At 29.4% G+C, this 18,547-nt stretch overlaps 2 protein-coding genes across 2 annotated transcripts in view; one reads left to right on the forward strand and one right to left on the reverse strand.

Annotated features, from left to right (window-relative positions):
• The first annotated feature begins 6,964 nt into the window (after positions 1–6,964).
• LOC123295984 lies at positions 6,965–12,378 on the forward strand. The gene is made up of 7 exons (XM_044877445.1): positions 6,965–7,246; positions 8,794–8,990; positions 9,166–9,342; positions 9,941–10,233; positions 10,813–10,991; positions 11,846–12,312; positions 12,375–12,378. The coding sequence occupies exons 1-7, from the start codon at positions 6,971–6,973 to the stop codon at positions 12,376–12,378; spliced, it is 1,593 nt and encodes a 530-aa protein (XP_044733380.1). The 5' UTR covers positions 6,965–6,970.
• A 580-nt stretch (positions 12,379–12,958) lies between these two features.
• The window catches only part of LOC123295986, a 31,424-nt gene continuing 25,835 nt past the window's right edge, over positions 12,959–18,547 (reverse strand). The window contains exons 6-11 of the mRNA XM_044877446.1: positions 15,884–16,141; positions 15,093–15,274; positions 14,930–15,025; positions 13,860–14,103; positions 13,603–13,787; positions 12,959–13,433 (exon numbers count right to left, since the gene is read on the reverse strand). Of these exons, the coding sequence (XP_044733381.1) occupies positions 13,008–13,433; positions 13,603–13,787; positions 13,860–14,103; positions 14,930–15,025; positions 15,093–15,274; positions 15,884–16,141 (1,391 nt within the window). The 3' untranslated portion in view covers positions 12,959–13,007. The remainder of the gene's footprint in view (positions 13,434–13,602; positions 13,788–13,859; positions 14,104–14,929; positions 15,026–15,092; positions 15,275–15,883; positions 16,142–18,547) is intronic.

An 18,547-nucleotide genomic window follows, 5' to 3' on the forward strand; every position in this document is an offset into this window, starting at 1 on the left:
TGTTCACTGTGAATCTGCAAATTGAATTCTCTCTCAATCATTTCACGTAACAAGAATATTATGGTAGTATTTAGAAGTATATTGGATGTGTATGATATGCTATCAAAAAAATTTTAGAATGTTATGAAATGTCTAGACATTTTACACTGTCTTTAACCCCTTCCATTGAGAATCTCCCCACAAAAATCTAGAACTAACAATATAGCTATGTAAATTCACCCAATTATGAGACACATTTCCACAAACGAGTCAGATATCCATGCATATTTTGAGCTCGGTACGTTCTTTGATTTTGTCGTTGAGTCGAGTACTTCAAACAGAAAACCTGGATCTTGACAAGGCTATCGAGCTGACTGATGGTGCAAAACATGCTTTGATTGAAAGAAGGGGAAACGCTGAAGAAGAGTTCAGAAAAATTTTCAAAACCATGAGCGATATCTGTGATGAATACGATATAAAAGTGCGGAAGCCAAGGTTCGCATCATAACAGACTCAAAGCTCGAATATACAAACTGATTCAGTTAAAGATTATAGATCGAATTTTGAATCATCGCAATATTTTATCAAATTTTTTAATTTTCTCAAGAAAATGAAAACTTGTGCTTGACTTTTTTAACTACAATATTCAACTTTGTATGATCATTCGCGTAACATCTGGGTCGACTTTGTTCAACTTTGGCGAAGACGCATTGCCGGACGGGGTGCCAAAAATTCACTAGAAGCACTCGATATTTGCAATTATTGTTGGCAAATGTTCTGGAAGTTTTGACTGTAACAACAGTGACGAATAAACGCTCCTCGCTTAATATAAATCGCGGTGTTGTGTTCGATGCACACAGAGTTTTTTCTGTACCTTGCAGAATTAACTTATTGAAAAACAGTGACTGAATATCACATTATCACCTAATTAAATGTTCTCTTACTCGAAAAAAGAATTTATTGTTTTTATTGATTTTATGACCTTACTTGCCGAACAAAAGTTTGAACTCCTCCCTTGGGTAATTTCTGCGCATTTTGTTCATTTTGTAAATTCTATATCATATCTGTAATAAAATTGCCTATAAATAACAAGTTAAATTACTCAATCACTTATATATTATTGATCTAGCCTATTTTAACCACGGGTACCGCACTGCAGAATTCAGCTCGAGTCATGCTACCTATTTTATAATTACATAATTTTTTAATAACTGTTTGTGATAATAATTAGAATTACTAGCCATAATATAAAATATCTCATTACAGTTTGACGATCACAAATATAAACATTTATAGATGTAGGTAGTATTCTTAACATTATGTTTGAAATACATTAAAAAAGATAAACTATTATTTCTATAATAAACATAACAAATATCATCACATACGGTATTATTAATATTTTAACTAAAATATATTTATAAATATGAACGAGTTTATTAAAAGCGGTCGCGAAGGTCACTTGCGAAACTTGCTTGTATATTTTTATTTATATTACAAGGTGCGGACTTAGTGATTTGTTTTAACAAATTATTATTTATTATTGTTATTATTATTAATAAATGAACACATCATGTGACTTGGGGTATATTTTTTTGTTGGCTTTATCGATTGCTCTAAATATGTCTAAATTATATTCATAGGTATTATTACTTATATTATTATCCTTATGTAAATTTATATTATCCTGATGGGAAAATGGGATTGTCCAATCATAGAATTTTTTATATGTTTATGTTGATTTTATAAATTACCTAAATGTTATTTTCTTCTTTGAAAATGTAAAATGTCAATTATTATTAGAATGCTAAATCCAGTGGCGTAGCTCGCCTTGGAGGGGGGCCCTGTATCAAACTTTGATTTGGACCCCCGTCGGTTTTAAAAGAAGTTCTTTTAAAATAGTATCATAATTTAAACAGTAAACGTAAAATTGATATAATATTTCCAGAATCAGAATCATGGCCTCTTAAAGGCAGATTACATGGTGCTAAAGTAATTATAACATTAATTATACGATGCAATACATCTCTCCAGAATGTAGTAACTTTACTATTGATTTCACGTTGCAAGAAAGTATCAATGGTATTTCCTTGTAACCAATTATTATTACAAGATAGGCATGCATTAATATGCTGCTGTGGCTTTTCATGGTCAAATATACCTACATTGCGTAAAATTACCCCGGGGGTCACTATAGTCTGGGGGCCCCGTATCATTGATACGGCTGATACGGCGGTAGCTACGCCACTGACTAAATCATTATATTTTAAAATGTATACTAACATAGTTATAGTTATTACAGGTGAATAGCCCGTTTCTTTTGAAATTAAAAGAAATGAAAACAAACAATTGAGTGAAGTAATTGTTGAAATACCATGTATAGACAGTGTTGATTACTCTGTCACATTATACATACATACATGTCACACATATAGAACTGATACAGCCATAACATACATACTATACAATTTGCGCCCTCACTGGTAAACAGTGATGTTTACGAAAAAATGTTTCAAACAAAAGTTGTTAATTTTTTCATAAGAAACATTTTTTAAACTTTTGTTCTATATCTAACGGTTTACAAGATAGGTCCTACGGACCTAAGACCCAATTAACCTATGTGTGCGATGAACATATAATGTTCTCATTTACGAACTTGAAACCACTTTTTACGTCCTCAGCACGCTATATAAATTTCAGACAGACGAACAGACAGACAACCGGAAATGGACTAATTAGGTGATTCTATACCAAAATTTTTTTCGTAATATCAATATTTTTAAGTGTTAAAAACTTGGGACTAAACTTAATATACCATGTAATGTATATTTCATTTATACATGGTATAATGATTCATAATTTAAATGCGTAAGCGTAATTTTTAAGGCAATTGTTATTAAATTTAAGTGTGTATGATTTGAGAATGAAATGTTAAAGAACTCTTATTTTGTTATAAATAATTTCGTTTGGTCACAAAGAATGTATGTGTGATTCAAATATTTTTTAAAATTATGGCTAAAACATGTTTTAATGTTGTATTAGACAATAAATTTCCTTTTTTTTTTTTTATATTTATTATCGGAAATATCAGCCCACATATTTAAATTACCATACCGTGAGCTGTGAGCACAGCGTAATGTTTGACACAGACGCCATAGTAAAATATTTGAATAAAATATAAAGATACAACAATATCAGTATAATGTATATTATTTAGTCGTTTATTTTAAAATTTATTGATAAATTTAAGAAATAAAAATTTTTAACATGTGATTATTTTAGGTAATGTTTCAGTCATATTGGCTTTATTATAAAATACCGAATGTTTCAAAATTCTACGGCACTACTTTCAGTGCGAGTTGTCTAGCTGGAATTAAACAAAACTGGTTAAATTTTCTAAAGTCAGATGTTAGGCTAGGTTATATTAGCTGTCCACGAAGGACACACTTAGGCTATAGAGCCCGTTATGATACCATATATGTGTTTTACCACTTTTCCGCTGATAATTTAATTTATCAGCTCCTCAATTTCAGAGGTTGAGTGCACCTCCTTCATGCATATACCATGCACTACACCAACCCATCACAACTATTAATTAAATTAATTTTGTTGCGACGGCGGGAATCGAACCCGCTACCCTAAGCATACCGCGGACGGAATTAAGTCAGATGTTAATCAAGTGCGAAATTATGTAGCTGTTTTTTAAAAAGCTTTAAAAGAAAACAAAGACTACCGCAAATACTACGACTTACCTCTCCTTTTGTTCATAAAGTCATTATTATTCATTATAATGTCTTTTATAGGCAAATTTCGAACACCTTGGGCTATATTATTGCAATTTTCGTACGGATTTAAATTTTTTTTTGAAAATAAAATAAGATCCTGATACTCGCTGATAATGTAGCTTAACATTAATAAAATAATTTTTGAAATCGATCCTGTAGTTTTTGAATTTATGATTTCAAATGAAAAAACAAAAAATTAACTATTTTCTCTGTATACTGGGCCTTTCACTAAAGCACGTCATAGGCTTTTTTTTATTGTAGGAATGTGTTTTTAAAGTAGAAGTTAATGATTAAACAAATTCATCATTTTGTTGATTATTAACAGCAATTAAATCATTGTATAAATTTCGTATTGCAAACAAACATTAGAGAGTTAGAGATTAGAGACTTAATTTCTTATTACATAAAATAATAGATCCAATAAAAATATTGTTCCTTTGATATTATATAAATAAATTTGGCTAATACTTTAAAAAACGCCCGGACGTCCTATCCTGAATGACCCTGTACAATTAGTGTAGATAATTATGTGAGATGTCACAAATTTTTCACTTTTACAGAATAAATAGACATGTTTTTAAACCTATAGAGCGGAACAAAGAAATGGAAAGGTCTTCGAAGATATCGAGAATAATCCTGATGCTGTGCTAAAGAAGCCAAAATTACTTACAAATGTCAAAGGTACAACATCTTATCCTATTTAGTTCTAACTTAACACATCCGTAATTTAGTACTACTATTAATTTGAAGTCTAAAATTTCCGTAGCTAATAGCAGCTTAGCTTCGTCACACCAAACACTTTGTTCTCGTCATTAGTTAATTTTATATTTCTTTCAATTCAAGATCCTCAATTTTTTTAAGCCAGAGTGTACCTATTACAATAATTTTACCAAATTTAAAAAGATGAGAGATGCAAATCACCACGCGTGTTTCAATAAAAGTGGGAGGGTGTTATTTCTTTCATTACACATTGCACTGCTCATAACTGCATGTATAATAACATTAGTAACAAAAATGTGTTTGAAGTTTTATAATATCAAAAGAAATTAATTTATTATTTTAAAATTTGATGTTATCTATAAAGAAGAAAATGCTTCTCTGTACAATGACCGCGACCTCGATTCTCAATACTTTAAACACATTTTTAAATATATATTTTCGAAAAATTAATAAATCTACTGAAGTAGAGAATACTTGCTTAGTATTTGACAAATACGGTTATAAACATTATTGTTAGGTGAAACTATTATTGAGATGAAAAAAAAAAACTGTAACGTGGGATCGATTTAACTGAACATTAATGGATATTTTTTTATATTAATCGTTAATAATTTTTATAGGTACAAGTGTTAGTTATATTAATTAGTGGCGCCTGTAAAATATAATGTTAACTCAATGGTGTAGTAAAAAGTATTTTCAAAGCGGGGGAGAATGGCCTGATTAAAGTAGTACAAGCGTCAAAGCAAGTTTAGGCTTGTGGTTGAAATTATTTGTACCTTATTTTCAACTTTGATGATGACTTTTGTTATAACTCCATGAATGTAGACGAAAAATAAGAATAACATTTTTCGATATCTTCCTTGGGTTTTCAAATATCGAAAACTAAATAATTAAACAAAATTTTCAATTTATCGATATTTTTTTCGAACTGCTTCAATGCTCATCTATCAATTAAGCGGCTGCCTATAGAAGCTTTAGCTTTTTTTATTTTTAAAATTTTTGCTTTTGATCAAAGGGCTCCCGTTGGGTGCCACAGATCTTACGAAGACTAGAAAAAGTGCCAACTGTGGCGTAGGTAGCTATAATTGAAAAACTTTGACCATACTATGTAGGACCCATAGCTTCGTTGGTTAAAGCATCTACGTCCTATAAATCTAGTCCTCATTCTAGATTCTAGAATGTCCTGAAAATATCAAAAATTCTATTGTTGAATATTTACAGCAGCAATTTCGATACTGGAATCCTCTGTATGTGAGTTATAATCGCATTTTACTGGTGTATTGTTAATAAATTCTTCGCGTGATGGTTGGTTTTAAGTAAAAAGTATTTGAATTAAATTCTTAAGCGAATAAGCATATTATTGTTTTAGCTTTAGTTATTTGCATAATATCAAAAATGAAATAAAAATTAGGTAAAGTGTGAAACACACCGAATCATATGAAACCCGTAGGCATATAATCTGCTTACAGTAGTATTTCACTATAAAGTTAAAACCCGTTTTTTTTTATGAAAACTATTATTTTTTGATTTGAAGACAACAGTTTCAAGAATATTAGGTAATAAATAAAAGCAAATTTATTGTATTTACTGACCATTCTACATTGTGTTACTGTTTGTATAAACTATAAAATATCCTGAACCCTAAAAAATTAATTTATGCGCCGTTGAACATTATCCAGACTGTAAATAAACTTGTTCTGTATGCATTATAGCGTAACTTTATATGAAAGGTTCATTTTAATCATATCTTGGAGGTCAAAAATCTAAAACCACAATCAGCTTTTTATAATTTTTCAATTATTTTATTAACTTACTTCAAGAAATGGCAGATCTCAGTTATTTATTTGTGTTTTAAGTGGATGATTTTATCTCAGAAAATACTCGTCAAAGCGACAAAGAGAACCAATTATATTTTTTGTTTTAAAGTAAATGTTCTATAATTTTGTGCATCGTAATCTTATTTCGCAAAAAATTTATGCTTTCATGAGCTTGTAATAAAAAAAAATCCATATTCCAAAATGCTGTCCATTCTTGGCTTATATTAGAGTTATTGAGTGTCAATTTTTTGTTATATGAAGCGTTACTGAACAATATTATTCGTCAACCAAAAAGTTTTACCAAAACAGCAAAAATTGATTGCCTCAAAAATATACCCTTTTTCAGTCATTTGGTACGGAATCACAAAAATTTGTATATAAAATATTCAATCCAGTAAGCGATGTATTAATCTTTAGATTAATAAAAAATTTCGAATCATTTTGTTAAATCTCAAATGAATTTTTTTTGAGTATAACCACAAAATTTGACCCATTTTGATTTTAAAAATACAATAAGCAAAGGTAAAACAATGGTTATAAGATTTTGAACGTGTCAAATTTTGGAATATTTTAATTTTTTTATAATCAACGGTATGTTAAATTATTGTTCCGGGATATGAACTAATATTAATTAATTAGGCAGATCAATATAATTTAAAATCAATAATTATGACGAATATTGGACATTATCTTGGAGTATCATTAAAAAATGAAATTATATTATTAACAATATGTGGTATGCTGTGTGCAATGTTTGATGAATCATTGATGGATTTAAATTCAAATTTACGTGAAATATGGAGTGTGGAATTCTCACCAACACATTTTACACCGCTTGCACAACGAACATTAAAGTTTATAATAACTGGTATTGTTGTAATTCGATCGTTTACGGTACACTTGTATTTAGCGTTTTATGTTGTGATGATATGGCCTGCTGTTTTTGTACGTATTCTTTTACGATTTTACGTTTCAAAAACTTAAATTTGGTTGCCTTACATTTACTGAAAATCATCAATTGCCGATAACAGCTTAAGGTGTTTCGATATCAAAACAAAAATGTTACCAAAAAATTAAAACTTTGTGTGTCAGTTAATGATATTTAATACTCCTTCTGTATAAGCTTCAAATCGATTGATTCTCTGTACGATAAATTAATTATTAAAAACAGCCTTCTAAAAGCTTTTCCTAAACCGTACAGAGAATCAATATGAATTTTTCACAAAAGACGTATAAAAGGATGATTATTGATAAATAAAAAATAAAATTTCAAAGTTTTTGGATCATTTTCATTTTTTCGGTATCGACATTTACACTGTTACTATAGTTACTCTTGCTAGATCTGTATACTCTTTCTAGATCCCTATAGGGATCTCTAGATCTCTTGACAAATTTAGCAACATTTTATGTATGCAGAGTACAAAAGATTGCGATGGAATGATTTAATCGTAATAGACTAAATAACATAACAATGCAAAAATATTTCACCCTTTCATTCACGAGTATAAAATTAGTTTGCGCATTCTATAAATAATAGCTACACGAATGTTTTCAGGCATAGACCATACTATTGTCAGTCATTCATTACGTAGTACCGTTACGTAGAACAAAAAACCGCCAAATGATTTCATAAAATTAAATGAGTCATTTGGTTATTTATAAAATAATTTAATTTATATAGAGTGAGACTTAATTCTATTCATGCATATTGCTCTTAGAAAAGTCCCGGATCAAGCTGCTAAATTTGAAAAATAATGGTTTTTGAAACTAAAGTTTGAAGCACAAGTTTGACTCACTGAAAAAGTTTAACTATTAACTCGTAAGAAATAGAGAAAAACTAAATTAGGACGTTGTTCTTCATAAAATACCAACATTTGTTCGAAACTTTTCGATAACTTAATAGGTTTGGTAGAAATTGTCATAAATAGAAAGAGAAGATTTGTCGAAAACTAACTAGATTTTACAAAGCTATTCTGTTGTTCCGGTTCTTTCTAACACCCCGTATATAACTAGTAAAAAAGTTCAAGTTATTAAAATATAAGAAAGCCTACCCATTCATTTTCCTAAACTAAGCCTAAATCAATTAAAATCAGAGAGAAGAGGTATTGGATGTCCCCAAATATTTGGGTGTAAATGAAAAGTCCTGATCTCTTCACGTCCAAAGATAATAAAATCATACTTAAATTTGGATGTACCTATTCGGGAGTTTTTTATTTTTTTATGAAGAGTGCCCGCCTTTGTTCTGGAACAAGCTGTATAAATTTAAAAAAAATGTGGTTATTCTTTTTAAAAGTTAAAAAGAATAACCACATTCGTATTCCTAATAACAGGGTTTAATATAATTCATTAATTACCGTATCCGTGAAAAATTTTAATATTATAATTTTGTTAGTACAATCAAACTGCAGATAACTGATTATTGTTAGGCAACGACTTTTACATTTTTGCTAAGTGTATGGCATATAATAAAAATAAAATACAATTTTACATAGGAAGAAAAAGCTGGTTTACTTTTGCCGTGGCTAGTAGTGGGTGGTATAAAAAATTTGTTGCTGGGAACTTTATCCTTAGGTATTGGATTATTTGTATGCATTATTTCGGGAGGCTATACACTTGCATGTGGAAAGTTTTTAATCAAACAAATTACACGATTAGGACCATCCTGTTATATGTGGTTCACCGTACTTAGGTAAATATATGTATTTTTATGAAAGTCTAGTCTTCGATTTCAATAAATCAGTAATAAAAATTATGTACTGAGTTGGCGGTTACATTTTCAAAATTTCCTAAAAAAGCTGTAAACGTTGAATACGAAAATTGTACTTGGATAATTAAGTAAATTATATCTGTAAAATTTGTTTTAGATTTTATAGAATATTAAAAGCAACAAGAAAATTTGAGGAAATAACAAAATATCAAGATTCAAAATACAATTTTGAGAAAGCCTTACGACGACGTAAAGTACGATCAATGCGTAGTGTATATTCATTACGTAAAAATTTATTAAAAGAATATTTACGATCTGCTTCAAACTACGAATAGTAAGTTGCTCTTGTAACTATTTTTTTGTACCTATTAAAATCAGTTTCTTTCGTGTTTATAAGGTAGCACAGAGAAATTCACTTTATTTTGAAAGACAGTAAGTCGCCGAAAAACTATAATAATGTGCTTTTGTTTACAAAAATTACCTCGTGAAAATAATACCTACTGCTTAACCTCTTCGCTTAATCTTTCGTGCACCATTTTGACAACAAATTCTTTCTTTTTCTGCTTTTCACTATTTTATATAGAACCATCAATGCCCAATTTAGAATACGAATCAGTTTTCATAGCAAGAGCTGAGAAGATCGTTACGTTTCCACTCTCTTTTGGCAGTTCTTGCTATAACAAAAAGGAAGTCATTTCTAAGCATGAGATAATTTTTCTATGCCTCCACATATTTAATTTCAATTGTAGAAGTGTATGTCCCGCCATTGATTAGAATTACGAGATTGACTGTGTGAAACGTCGGAGTGACAGAAACCGCCAACATCTATGATTGGTATTAAAATCTGGATGCAGGCGTCTCACTCGGATTTACTCCTCCCAGAATATTTGTTATGGAAATTTAACAAATTGTTTATAATATTTAATTTATAGTCAATTACCTGACGTAGAAAGCAGTACATGTATATTCCCTATAATCGAATCAAAAAATTGCAATAATGCAATCAGATGTACACCGTTAAAAGTATCACGATCGTTGGATGCATTATTAAGTATGATTGTAAGTTGTGCGCAAGGTGATGATGAACAAGATTCCGATGAAATTGGTATTGATGATTCTTTAACACCTGTTGAAAAAACAAAACGTTTATTACGTTTGACGGATAGTGATATTAACGCTGCAAAACATAATAAAGAAATTCGTGAGGATATATTTTGTGGATTAAGTAAGATAACGCTTTTAAGGTAGAATTCGTTAATCGATGATAGTCTGACTACCCATCAGCATACATTATCATTGATAAGCATACATTATCTATAATAACCATTTTTAAGCGGAGCATTTTCTTGTACACTTAGGTTTCAATTCATCCCTAAATCTCCTTTGGCTTCAATTTGATTAGAAATATGGTTTTGAAATACAGTAGAATCTCGATAACTTAAACCTCGGTAACATAAAAACCTCTGTTACTTCAAAAAATACTATGTTCCCTTCCCATCAGAGCCCAAAACCTCTATAACTTAAAATACGCAACCTCTATAACTTAAATAAATAATCTCTGTATAGGCCCTCAGTAACTACATAGAAACATGTACATACCTCTATATTAACCTTTACCTAACATAGACACTTGATAACTTAAAACCTCTATAACTTAAAATATTTTGTGTTTCCCTTGGACTTTAACTTATCGAGATTCTACTGTAATTGTATTTAGTGAATTCTACTATCAAAACTGACGCAGTTAATTTTTTCGAATTCGATTTAATTAACGAAATAATACATTTAAATTTTTTATATGTAGATAATAATGCAGATTTGTGTGCCCAAATTGTTGCTGCTGCAACATATTGTCATAAGTCATCACAATATTGTTATAATTATGTGTCATTTGAAAAACCACATGCTCGTAGAAATTCTGAAAGGGAATTACGTAGTATTAATATGGACATTCGTGATTCAGAAAATTTTATGCCCGAGAAGGTGATAATAATTGTTTTAATATAATTTGTCTACTATCATTTTGTTTGATATATTTCGAAAATTCTAAATAAGGCAAGCTTACATTTTAGTGGACTGAAACTGAAAATAAAATTATTATGTGTTCTCGGGTTTCTTTCGTTTCCTTACCTTTCAACAAATTTTAGTGCTATAAAATAAAAGCTTGCCTTTTAAATAATCGTTTTCCCTATATTTACCCAACTTAGTGCAACTGAGGTAGAGCTTGGTGAGGTAACGAGACGTGAGTCCGAAAGTCATTGTGAGTTTGTAAGTAGTCACGGTAAGTTTCTATTCGTGACTCCCAAATTTTGCTGAGGGCTTCAATCATAGACAAAAAGCTGACTGTTGTGGTGGCTTTCGCAAACGAATAGCAAGTGAAATTTACAAAATTAAAAAAGCCCCCGACAAGTTTTTCGGGTACGGAACGCTAAACTCGTACTTGAAACATAGCTAAGAACAATCTCCATTAATTACCTATCAAACGAAACCAAAAAAATCAAAATCGGTTCATCCGTTTAGTTTAGACGATACGATGCCACAGACAGACAGACAGGCAGGCACGCATAGCGGTCATTCAAGCAAACTTATAACACCCCATTTTTTAGTTTGGATGTAAAAAATAACCTTTTATGTACATACTATTAAAGTGCTGTCCGCAATATTATTTCTTCCTAAAGAGGTTCAGGTTAGTCAAAGGATCTGCTCTACTACACCATTCACGGAATTGCTGACCATCATGCAAATAAACTTAGATCACACCACCTTACCAAGCTGCGTCTCATTTTCGCTTGGTCTAATTTATTTTAAAAAGATTAGTAATAATTTTGACATAGTAGGTTTTATCAAGTACGAATAATTTAAGAAACGCAAAAATTTATCAACTAATGCCTTATAATAATAAAAATAATAATGTTTATGAAAATTTAATGAAACGTACAAAATCAATACAAATTAAAAAAAATATGACTATCACACAAACATTAGATATTCTTCCGAAAAATGCAGATGCAGAGATCATTCCTAATAACATATACAATACATCAAAAAGATTTAATAACAAACCGAGAAAAGGCAAACAATATATGGATAGCGAATGTCAAGTGTCAACATTAAGTGGTGAATTTTTAGAAAATAAAAAAATGTGTGAATTATTAAAATGTCTGACCTTACGATCAAATAATCTTTTTAATAAAGAACGATTAAATTCGAACAATAATGAAATAAAAAGTTCAATAATTTCTAAATCAATGTTACAACAATATAATGATAATAATAATAACACCATGAATAATAAAAGTAATTGGTTACATAAGAAATATAATCGATTTTCTTTTATTAATAATTGTGATCAAAATGTTCGTTTAGTTAAATCAGATAATTTTTATTGTAATAATCGCACAAATAAATAAAAATTTATATAAAAAATTTTGTATTGAATTATGGTAGAGCGGTTTTTTTGGCTTAATCTCGTCTGGATTTCTTCTATCATGATGTATTAGCGGCAAGTGAGATTTTTTAATTTTTGATGGCCTCGACATAAGTGTATTTTTTTGGGATAAAGTAACAATTGTTTTTGACGGGAGCATAGCCATAGTGCAATAACGTGTGCAAGCCTCAGAGGTCTATGAGTTTTATTTGTTACCGTGAACAACCTATTTAAAAAAATTGCACTTTTTCAAGGCAAAATTTTGGCATCAAAAATTAAAAAATTACAAACGCTCATGTTTCTCGGCTTGGAAATAATCGCTATGTTTTTGGCTTGTTTTTCTGATAGCAATTTTGTCAAATTTAACATTGAGCCTCCGTAGATTAATTGAGTAATTTTGACCCAAAAATCCAAGGTTGTTTCTATTTGACAATTTGAAGAGTATTTTGTGAAGTATCGACTAAAATTTTACAAAGAAGGAATGATTTTTTTTGGATTTACAAGTTAATAAGACAAATTAATATTAAATTAGGAATTTATTTTATAAATATACTACAATAAAAAAATACTTTTTAGTTAGCAGGTAAGTATCGTAAATCACGAGTGTATTTTGAGAGACCGTAACCACCTCCTGGTCCATGCTGATGACCACCACTTTGACTACCACATCGACCACCTTTTACTAAATCATCAATTTTTGCTGCTTGTATTCGAAAATTAACTTCATTTGGATTTAATGTACCAGTCATCAATTTTTGGAATCGTACAGTGATTACCCATAATTCTTGATTATTTTTTCGATTTGTAATTACTTTCACTCCACTGCCAAATTGTAATGTTTCTGGGTTACGTTCTAAAATATTAATATTTGATCCACCATATTCATTACGAATATTCCAACAAGCTAACGCTAAGTCTCGAGTCAGAACAAAGTATTGGTTGCCATTACGATCAATTGCTTCAGCTGCAGCTTGTGATGTTCGAGTTCGTGAATAAAGCTAAAAAAATTATCGAATTAAAAATCAATCGAAAATATTTGAAATAAACTAGGCGTTGATAATATTTTAATAATTATGGCGGACTTAGTAGACTTTGTCACTTTTCTGATGAGACGGATGAGACAAATACAAAGGTTTGGAAACTTGAAAATAAAACGTCAATTCTTACGTTAAATTTTCGTGGTGCTCCGTCGGTAGTATCCGAAAATAATGTTTGATTACGTATTATAGATGTTGCTACTCGATTTTCTGTAAAACTTGAAAGTGCATGGAAGTATAATGTTCGATCTTGGCCAGGAATTAATGGTGATAATGACAAACCCAAAATACCATCCATCAAATCAAATGATTCGCCTAGAAATCAATGCATAGTTATTAGTTTAGATTTAAGAGTGGAAAAATTTGACATCAATCTATAAAACTTACCTAAAATTTCGAAAGTTCCTGCATTTGGATATGGATAAAATAGATTATTTGTAATCCTCCAAGATGTTTTACGAGAATGATCGTAAACAATTAAGCCAAAACGTGTAACATCGGCTATATAAACAAACGTATCGAAGCATCCATTCTTAGGATCACGAACATCTACTACAGGTGTCACCAAAATACTTTCTCCTCCCGGGCTATATTGATCCTTCGGTATTTCATATTGGGCTATTACTTGATTCTGGAAACATAGAAAACATTTATTATTATCGTGTATTATGTTTTGTAAGATATCCAAAATTACAATACAAGTGGACGGACCTCGCAAAATTAAATGTAATCTGCATTTCGGTCAAACTTTTTCCAATTTTTTCAAATGATAGTTTAAATTATTCTAAAGAAAAGTTCCCGTGGTCACAAGTTATGAAAATGACAGGATTTCATGTTATAGCTAATTTAAAGTTGGAAAATGTACTTATTTGTATAATATATGCCTATATGTGTGTATAGGCAAATACATATACAGAAATGTATAACTACATGCATACGTGTGTTTTTTAATGCAAGAGTGTTGTTTTTTAATTCTTGTTTTTTTGAAGAATATGTTACGAAATTCAAAGAAGAAGCAGTGGTAAATGTTCAGTGGATCAATAATATGAATTGTTAAGACCAAATTTTCAGCTACACGTATACGTACATGATTTTTGACAATTAAATTACAATAATTTTCGAGTTACAATACAAATGAGTATTTTACAATATAAATGAGTATTTTCCAATTTTAATTTAGTGATAACTTAAAATCCTGTAATTTTCATAACTTGCGACCATGGGAACTTTTATTCAAAATGGCTTAAACTATCATTCCTATTATTTCTATGAGAGAAGTATTTGACTTCTAAAATTAATACTTTAAATTTTCAGAAACATATCTTGTAAATGAAAAAATTAAGCGCTACATTTATAATATACCAAGGTACCAAAGGGATATATAGTTTCTTCCAGCTGTCCGACGACACCTCTCGTTCTTTTTTATACCTAAGAATTGCTATTAGATAATACCTTACCGTTTTTAAGTCGAAAGCAAGCAATTGTGGAGGACAGATTAATTCTTCATCAAGAATACCTGTATCTAAAACCCAAAGTCTTCCGCATTCATCTACCTGCAATTAATTACCATTATTACTTCAGTTCTTTTTTCTATAAAAATTGACTTTTATCGCTACTTACCATAACTCGGTAAACCGAGACTATACGATTACGTTTACATTGTTTTGGATTTGTATGCCAATCCCAACCTGGTGGATATGGAGTTAATAATCCTTCATTATTCACAGTATTTAAAGTAGCTGGAACACCTAATTGAAATCTAGGTACCGTCAAAAAAATTAAATTCCCAATATTTTGTGAACCTGTAAATGAGTGGTCTTTAATTAGATTTTTAAAACGAATTTATAAATGTTTTGTTAATGCAACGGCCAGACACGAAGGTTAATAACAAACAACAATAAACATAGACAAGTATCAAATGGGTATAGGTTTAACATAGCATAATGTCTCATTTCGATATTTGGTGTCCACCTATTTTCGCTGTTGATTAGCATTAGCCTTAGTGCATGGCCGCAGCTTTATACGTCATTTGTTTCAAATGACTTTCATAAGAAGTCATTTGTTTCAAACTCTATTACCAAAAGCTCCTAAAAGGCGATTTTTTATGAGATTTATGTGACTGAAATATGAGTGAGATATAATTTTTTCGAAATTGAACCTAATTGGGAGTTAGAATTACGAATATCAAACAAAAGACAATAGTTTTAAACAGAAATATTTTGGAAATTTTGGTATTTGGACGATTTGGGCTTTATACAATAAACTTTTTAGAACATTACCGGCATGGAGCTTATATTTTGGAAACTTTTTACCTCTTCTCAATAAAATTAATAATATTTTTCATCAGTTTTGTTAATTATTTCTATGGAATCAATTTACATCTTGGTCTGTATTAGATTAAGATAAATTACCTGAATAATATACATCCATGTCAATTGGAACTAATGTACCAGGTATAAAATCACCATTTTGTATTGCCGTTTGTCGATCATATTCTGATTGATATTTCCAATCTAAACTTTTCCATTGAAATATTGTAGTTAAACCTTTTCGTGGTGTTGAACCAAATCGACTTTCAAATGTTACATTGTTATCTTGAGCTTTGTTCAGACTCAAGAAAAACAAAAGGAATTCAATTAACATGAATATTTTATTTTGTAGATTCATTTCTTATCGGTGCTTTGTTTTTGAACAATATAAAAAAAACCTTTGAACAAAAAATTAAAATTAATATAATGTTCAATTTAATATTTTCTAAGTATTTATGAGTATAATCAGTATTTTAAAAATGAAAATTAAATGTTACTTCCTTCCTATATGTACCTAATTATTAGCGATAACAACATTCATTTTTAATCTATATGGTCAACACATTAAATATTTTGTACAGTACAATACATTAAATATTTTGCAATTGTTCTGAGAATTTTAAACAGTTTCCAAACTTTCATATACCTCATTATTACTACCAAGAAAAGATTTACATATTTATACGTTTTAGATAAGCCCTTTTTTAATTGTATTAAATTAGCACAATAAAATATTTCGACATTGCTATCCAAATTATTTTTATTGCACTAAAAATATTTCTTGAAGAATAAAAAATGTATTTATAAATCTTTGGGGCCTTTGGTAATCCGCCCCTCGTTTTAAGGATAAAATTATGACATATCTGTACTAATAAAATCGAACTTTTGTCATAAAAAACGTAATAGAAAATTTTATGTTTGATTAATGAAGACAATAATAATTAAAGGTATCATCGTTTTAACTTTGAAAGGTCCTACCTGACACCTATACAGGGTGTTCTATAGTTAACTGCTATAGAACACTTCTTTACTTTCTGAATAAGCTGAAAAAAAAAGAAAAAGCTCTTGACCAAATTTCGGTCTGAGGCCTAATTTGAGAGATATTGGTGTATCCAAAATTGAAAAATTTGTTCATTCACAACACCAATGATAGTCAGAAGACCGTAGTAGGTGTCACCTAATAATATGAAACTATGGCAGGGACTTTAAAATGATTGAATTGATTTAATTTGTTTTCTTTTTAATAGTAGAATAGTATAATAGTAGAGTGAAATTACGCCTTGTGTATGGATTAAAAGTTCGGGCAACGAACCTTGGGGGTTTTTCTTTTCACATCACGAAAATGAACTGTTTTACCATATGTATACATATATATATAACTGGGAGGGGAAGGGACGAAACACCACCAAAAAAATATGAGGAGTAGTTCTTAACATTGACTACAAACCTACGAAATTTGGATATGCACCGATGTCTCCTTTTGCGAATTCCATTTTTGACGCCATTTTGTTGGTTAAACATGTTGAACCACTCCGGGAAAGTAAAAAATTTCAAAAAATACTTATTTTGATGTGGAAAGAAAAACCCCAAAGTTTCGTTGCCCGAACTTTTAATCCATATAACAGCCTTTTTTTGTTTAGTTTTACTCCAGTATAATAATAATCGAATAAAGTGGGATATATTTGAAAACTAAATAAAAAAAACAAATTAAATCATTTTAAAGTCCCTTCCGTAGTCAAGATTCTGCTACTTTTACAGGAGCTACTTTTACTACTTCAAAAACATTTATACCAATTGATTGATTATACGAAAGTTGTGTGATTATTTTCAATTATTCTTATTTCATAGAATTACTTATTGAAAAATTTAAAAAATGATACAAAAATTCATAATTTTATGAACGGGAATTTTATAGGTCGATTTTATAAAGTCTTATCTATAAAACTTTCCCAGAGTACAAGAATTGGTCGAGAACAAATGATTTTCAAGTTCAATACAAGTGTTTTCAATATGAAAATAACAAATTATTGATTACCTAATGAATTATAAAAGTTTCTATTGTATTCAAATTTTTTTAATAATGTTTTCTTTTAACCTTGTACGAAAACATGTTATGTTGTTGCTTTGTTAATTATTCCATAAATTTTCCAAGTCATAAACATTTAAAAAAATTTACGATCAAATTTTAAGTGTGCACTATTAAATTAATTAAAATTATCCTATTTTAAATTTAAATTTTAAATATATTAAATCGTGCTTCTCTAATTTTTTAAATTATTTAAAATTATCCTATTTTAAATTAAAATTTTAAATATATTCAATCGTGACTTCCCTATTTTTTTTGTTCATTATAACAGCAACTTTTTATCCACTATTTTTGATTGTAATTAGTGCTAAAGTAATTGCTTTATGTGGAAAATTGTTTTTGTTAGGAAAAACTTTTCAGTTGCAAACTTTTTTCTCTATTTCTTTTCTTGGTTTGAATTTGATCGGGGAGAGTGAACTTTTTCGAAGGCCCAGGAGATATATTGGGTCACCCATTGAAACGCATTTATTACGCATATATTATATTCACGGTTAATTTTGTTCAATAATTTGTCTTAATGGTGAAATAATTTATTTTATGATGTTTATTATAAATTGAGAATTAAATATTTTAACTTTTTAGCAAATTAGAATATTTTTATTTTTAAAATAATTACCGTGTAATCTATTGGAATGATGTAATAAAAGCCATAATAAACTACAAGGACTCTTTTTTTAATG

This window comes from Chrysoperla carnea, chromosome 3, assembly GCF_905475395.1.
Source record: "Chrysoperla carnea chromosome 3, inChrCarn1.1, whole genome shotgun sequence".
In the NCBI taxonomy this organism is placed as follows: domain Eukaryota; kingdom Metazoa; phylum Arthropoda; class Insecta; order Neuroptera; family Chrysopidae; genus Chrysoperla; species Chrysoperla carnea.

Bases quoted from the DNA above. Each gene is read 5' to 3' on its own strand.
- LOC123295984 (XM_044877445.1), top strand. From the start codon at position 6,971: ATGACGAATATTGGACATTATCTTGGAGTATCATTAAAAAATGAAATT. The intron at 9,343-9,940 runs GTAAGTTGCTCT...TTTAATTTATAG, and splicing joins TCTGCTTCAAACTACGAATA to TCAATTACCTGACGTAGAAA. The intron at 10,992-11,845 runs GTGATAATAATT...TTGACATAGTAG, and splicing joins AAAATTTTATGCCCGAGAAG to GTTTTATCAAGTACGAATAA.